At 37.1% G+C, this 5,000-nt stretch overlaps 1 protein-coding gene across 9 annotated transcripts in view; it reads right to left on the bottom strand.

Moving 5' to 3' along the window:
• Positions 1-5,000, bottom strand: part of LOC119596143 (protein nervous wreck-like) — a 65,749-nt gene that overhangs the window by 40,580 nt on the left and 20,169 nt on the right. For all 9 annotated transcript variants that reach the window (XM_037945303.1, XM_037945305.1, XM_037945309.1 and 6 more), the window contains exon 5: positions 723-867. In XM_037945303.1, the coding sequence (XP_037801231.1) occupies positions 723-867 (145 nt within the window). The remainder of the gene's footprint in view (positions 1-722; positions 868-5,000) is intronic.

Here is a 5,000-nt window from a genome sequence, read left to right as displayed (position 1 = left end):
TAATAAGATTTGGGGTAAAATTGCGATTTTTATTTTAGTTCCCCCTTCCTTAAAGATCTGAGAGTGTTAATGTTTTTTGGTTTTTCGTTTTTGTGTTTGAAGATTTGGGGTAAAATTGAGATTCTGATTTTAGTTCTTCCCTCCTTTTAGTCATGAGGGTAAAATTAAGATTTTTTTCTTCTTCTTCCCTAGAGATCTGCGGGTGAAATTAAGATTATCATTATCATTATTATTATTATCATCATTATTATCATTATTATTATCATTTTTTTTTTTATTATTATCATTATTATCATTAGATTTTAGGGTGAAAGACTTTTCTTTTAATCTGAGAGATGAATAAGATTTTAATGTTCAGTACGTATGTTCTTCCTAAGAAATTTGATTTGTTGTTGAGTGTTCATTGCTATTTTCAGCCTCCAGAGATACGACGATTTTGGATTTTGCGAAAATACAGCAAAAATATCATGAAAGATGATAGTGTGATTTCAGTTTCCAAGCAAAAATACCGATGGATATGTAAAAAAAATATATAAAGCATTGCAAAGGGGCAGTGCAAAGTATATCAAGGCCTAAAACAAAGTGATAATGCTTGTTTGAATAGATTGAGGAAATCTACTTATTTCTTATTGATTAGCGTTATCTAAACGTCAAAATATCCTTAACATTTGTTTCATATTAATTCTTTTCTATTTGATCTTTTTTTTTCAACTGACACGAACCTTTTTCCCTAAATGGATTTTATTTTGTCGCGTTTGTTTTGCATCTTCTGCAATATTTTGTTGAAACACCTCGACTGCAGCCAATCTTGCTTTCCCAAGTTTCTCCGTTTCGTCCAACACGGTTCGCCACACACTGTACACATTCCTGAAAAAAACAAGGGAAAAAATGTCATTAAATTATGAATCTGTCAAAAATAAAAGAAGAAGAGGAAAAACATGCCATTAAATTATGAATAAAAAAAAAAAACATGCCATTATGAATCTCTCAACACGTTACTGAAAAAAACGAGGGAGAAGATTTCATTATACCATGAATATTTCAACACATACTCGAAAAAACGAGGAAAAACATGATGCCATTAAATTATAGATCTTTGAACACATTTTTGAAAAGAGCCACCCCCCCAAAAAAAAAAAAAAATCTGAATCTCTTAACAATTGTACAAAGACACAGTTGCTAAAACAAATAGGAAGGTTTATATAAAATACAGAACGGATTTGGGTTTTAAGCATGCGTCAATTTTCTTAAAAAATATATTTTATTTTTTCTGGGCTACGAGTTATCATATCAATGCAATCATTTATTAAAATAATAACAATAATAATGATAATAATTATCATCTGAGTATCTAATATTATGTTTGTAAAATAGTAGTTAAATACGACCAGTGTTTAAGTATAAGGACTCTAAAAAGAATCATTTCTGTTTCGTTAAGAAGTGCAGGCTCTGTTTATAATCTTTGCGTGACTAAGACTGTTCTCTCTCTCTCTCTCTCTCTCTCTCTCTCTCTCTCTCTCTCTCTCTCTCTCTCTCTCTCTCTCTCTCTCTCTCTCTCCTTCTTCTCCCTCTCCCCCTCCCTCTCCCCCTCCCTCTTCCCCTCCTTCCCCCTCTTCCTTTCCCCCTCCCTTTCCCTCTCCCCTCCCTCTCCCCTCCCTCTCCCTCTCTTCCCTCCCTCCCCTTCCCTCATATATATAAATTCGCGACCTTCGATTTCCCAGCTTAGTTCAAAATTCGCCCAAAGCGTGGAAGAAGTTAGACCACCATGAATTATATATGAAAAAAATATATAAAAAACCCACCTGTCTGAAGGATATTACATCAGGAGTAAATTAAACGACCTTTTATGTTCCCCAGTCATTCTTTCTTTCTTTCTTTCTTTCTTTCCAGATTCGAATGCACCGGAAAAACGTAACATGGAAATCAATTTCATGCGTTGATTGCATGTGTCACACCCATTCTAAGAAAAGGAAAATGGCCAGATCTATTGTTATCAATCGCTTGTTATTGTTGTTGTTGTTATTGTTGTTGTTATTGTTGTTAATGTTTTTGTTATTGTTATTGTTGTTATTTTTGCTGTTATTGTTGTTTTTTGTTGTTGTTATTGTTGTTTTCTTTTGTTGTTTTTGTTGTTTTTGATGATGCTTTTATTGTTGATGATGTTGTCGTTGTTGTTGCTATTGTTGTTGCTGCTGTTGTTGTTGGTTGTTATCCAAAAGCCCTTTAAGGAAAAACGGCTGCTCAAGTTACAAGGGGAAACCTTCCCTCTTGCTCCTCTGGGAAACAACAAAAGAGAGAGAAGAGAAACTCGAATTTCCCTTGCTTGGAAAAAGGGGAAAATAACGAAGAGCTACCTTTATAACAGGCAAATGTTGAATACGAATGGCAAATTGCAAATTATATGTGTGTATATATATGTGTGTGTTGGTGTGTGTGTGTGTGTGTTTCTGTGTGTGTGGGGGGGGGGGTGTATGCATGTGTGTATGAGCATGTGCATGTGCATGTGTATGAGCATGTGTGCGTGAGTGTCTGAGTATGTATGTATGTATGTATGTATGTATGTATGTATGTATGTATGTATGTATGTATGTATGTATGTATGTATGTATGTATGTATGTATGTATGTGTATGTATGTGTATGTATATGTATATGTATATGTATATGTATATGTATATGCATATATATATATATATATATATATATATATATATATATATACAGAAAATGCCTTTTATCTTTCCTGTACTGTTGGAGAAAAATCATCAGGATAATTCAATTCCCCTTTTTTTACGACCTTTACACACACTCTCTCTCCTCTCTCTCTCTCTCTCTCTCTCTCTCTCTCTCTCTCTCTCTCTCTCTCTCTCTCTCTCTCTCTCTCTCTCTCTCTCTCTCTCTCTCTCTCTCTCTCTCTCTCTCTCTCTCTCCCTCCCTCCCTCCCTCCCTCCCTCCCTCTCTCCCATCTTCTCCCTCCTAATCCCTACACTCCCTCCCCTCCTCTCCCATCCATCCCCATCCCTCTCTCCCTCCCTCCCTCCCTCCCTCCCTCCCCTCTCTTCCCTCCTTCCCTCCCTCTCTCCCACTCCCTACTAATATTCTCTCTCCTCAGCAACAAAACACCTTGCTCCCCAAACAGCATTAAAAGAACCAGACAACCTCGTCTTGTGCTTATTAACACTAGAAACTTTTTTCGATATTTTCTCTTATCTTCCCGGCCTTCCTCTTTTTCTCCCTTCTCCCTTCCTTTTTTCTCCCCTACCTCATACCAACCTTCCCCCTTTTCCCCCCTCCTCCTTCCCCCTGCTCCCTTCTCCTTGCCCCCTTCCTTCTCCCTCTTTCTCCTCTTCCTCCCCTTCTCCTTCCCCCTCTCACACTCCCCCACGTTATGTAATTAGGTTGCTAATGAGTTGTTATCCGGTCTGAACACAGCGAGAGAGGGAGAGGGGGAGGGAGAGGGGGGAAGTAGAGGAAAGGAAAGAGGGAGAGGGGGAGAAAATGTAATGAGGAGAGGAGAGGAGGAGGTTGTGGCAGGAGGAGAAGGTGAAAGAAAGAAAAATTATATAGGAGAGAGAGAGAGAGAGAGAGAGAGAGAGAGAGAGAGAGAAAGACAGAGAGAGCGAGAGAGAGAGAGAGAGAGAGAGAGAGAGAGAGAGAGAGAAGAGAGAGAGAAGAGAAGAGAGAGAGAAAGAAAGAGAGAGAAAAGAGAGAGAGGAGAGAGAGAGAGAGAGAGAGAGAGAGAGAGAGAGAGAGAGAGAGAGAGAGAGAGAAGGGGAGGAGGACGAAGCGTGGAGATGGGAAAATGGACAATAATTTGTTTTCGAAGGCGAAAGGCTGTATAATTACATCATTAAGAAAAGAAAATGAAGTTCTAGATGAGGAAATTGAAGCAAGGGAAAAAAATGAAAGAGGAAAATACGGAAAATAGATAAAAAAGGAAAAAAAAAGACAAAACACAAGCAGCCGAATAGATAAAACTAAATAAATAAATGAATAAATAACAATAGTAATGATAATAATAACAACGATAATAAAAAAAAAATTAAAGAACATATGCACGTGGGTGTTCCAGTGAGATTCCAAAGACGGGAATCCAAGACGTGAGTGTGGGCGTCTCTATCTTGTGGCGTGGGCGTGGGCGTGGGCGTGGAATAGAGAGAGCGCCTTCTCTCCCGGTTGTCTCGGGCGTAACAAATGGGCCCATTTTTTCCAATGGGTCGATGGACGCCATTTGGTCTCATCACCTGAATTCTTTGGGGGATCTTTTTTGCGTTCCTTCTATAAAACCACCTCAAAAATAACAACAACAACAACAACTAGATCTAGATTATCTAGCAGCTCTAGATTATACATTTAAAAAAATTATTATCTTGTAGTTCTATATAAAAATCTGATTATCTTGTAATTCTCTCTCTCTCTCTCTCTCTCTCTCTCTCTCTATATATATATATATATATATATATATATATATATATATATATATATATATATATATATATATATAATCTGTTACATCTAGATCATATATTAAAAAAAAACTATTTATCTAGTAGCGCTAAATCACATATATAAACACCTGATTCTCAAGTATCTCGAGATTGTATCTAAATAATAAACACTACATAATTTCTTCTGCCGGCGGAAAGCGCGTTCGATCAGTACTGAAACACAACGCTGATCGTCACGCCAAGATCGGGTTGCGTGAAACGTGGTGATTCGGAAGGAAGGGTATTGAACACACAGAAAAAAAGGGGTAAAAATAACGATTTTCATATTTATGCATGATAACAAAAAGTAAGAAAGAATAAAAATTGATAAAAAAGAAAAGAAAAGAAAGAAAAAATATTTATTTATTGCTGATAAATCCCTTCGTGCGAATAGGATTTAGATTTTGTTATTTAACAATGATGATAATTTCGACGATCCGGGTTCTGGGCTGGTTCTGGCCAGAGCGCATTGACAATTCTCTCTCTCTCTCTCTCTCTCTCTCTCTCTCTCTCT

This window comes from Penaeus monodon, chromosome 37, assembly GCF_015228065.2.
Source record: "Penaeus monodon isolate SGIC_2016 chromosome 37, NSTDA_Pmon_1, whole genome shotgun sequence".
Classification (NCBI taxonomy): Eukaryota; Metazoa; Arthropoda; class Malacostraca; order Decapoda; family Penaeidae; genus Penaeus; species Penaeus monodon.
The sequence above is the reverse complement of the archived record's forward strand: the minus strand, read 5'-3'. Positions and strand labels throughout refer to the sequence as shown.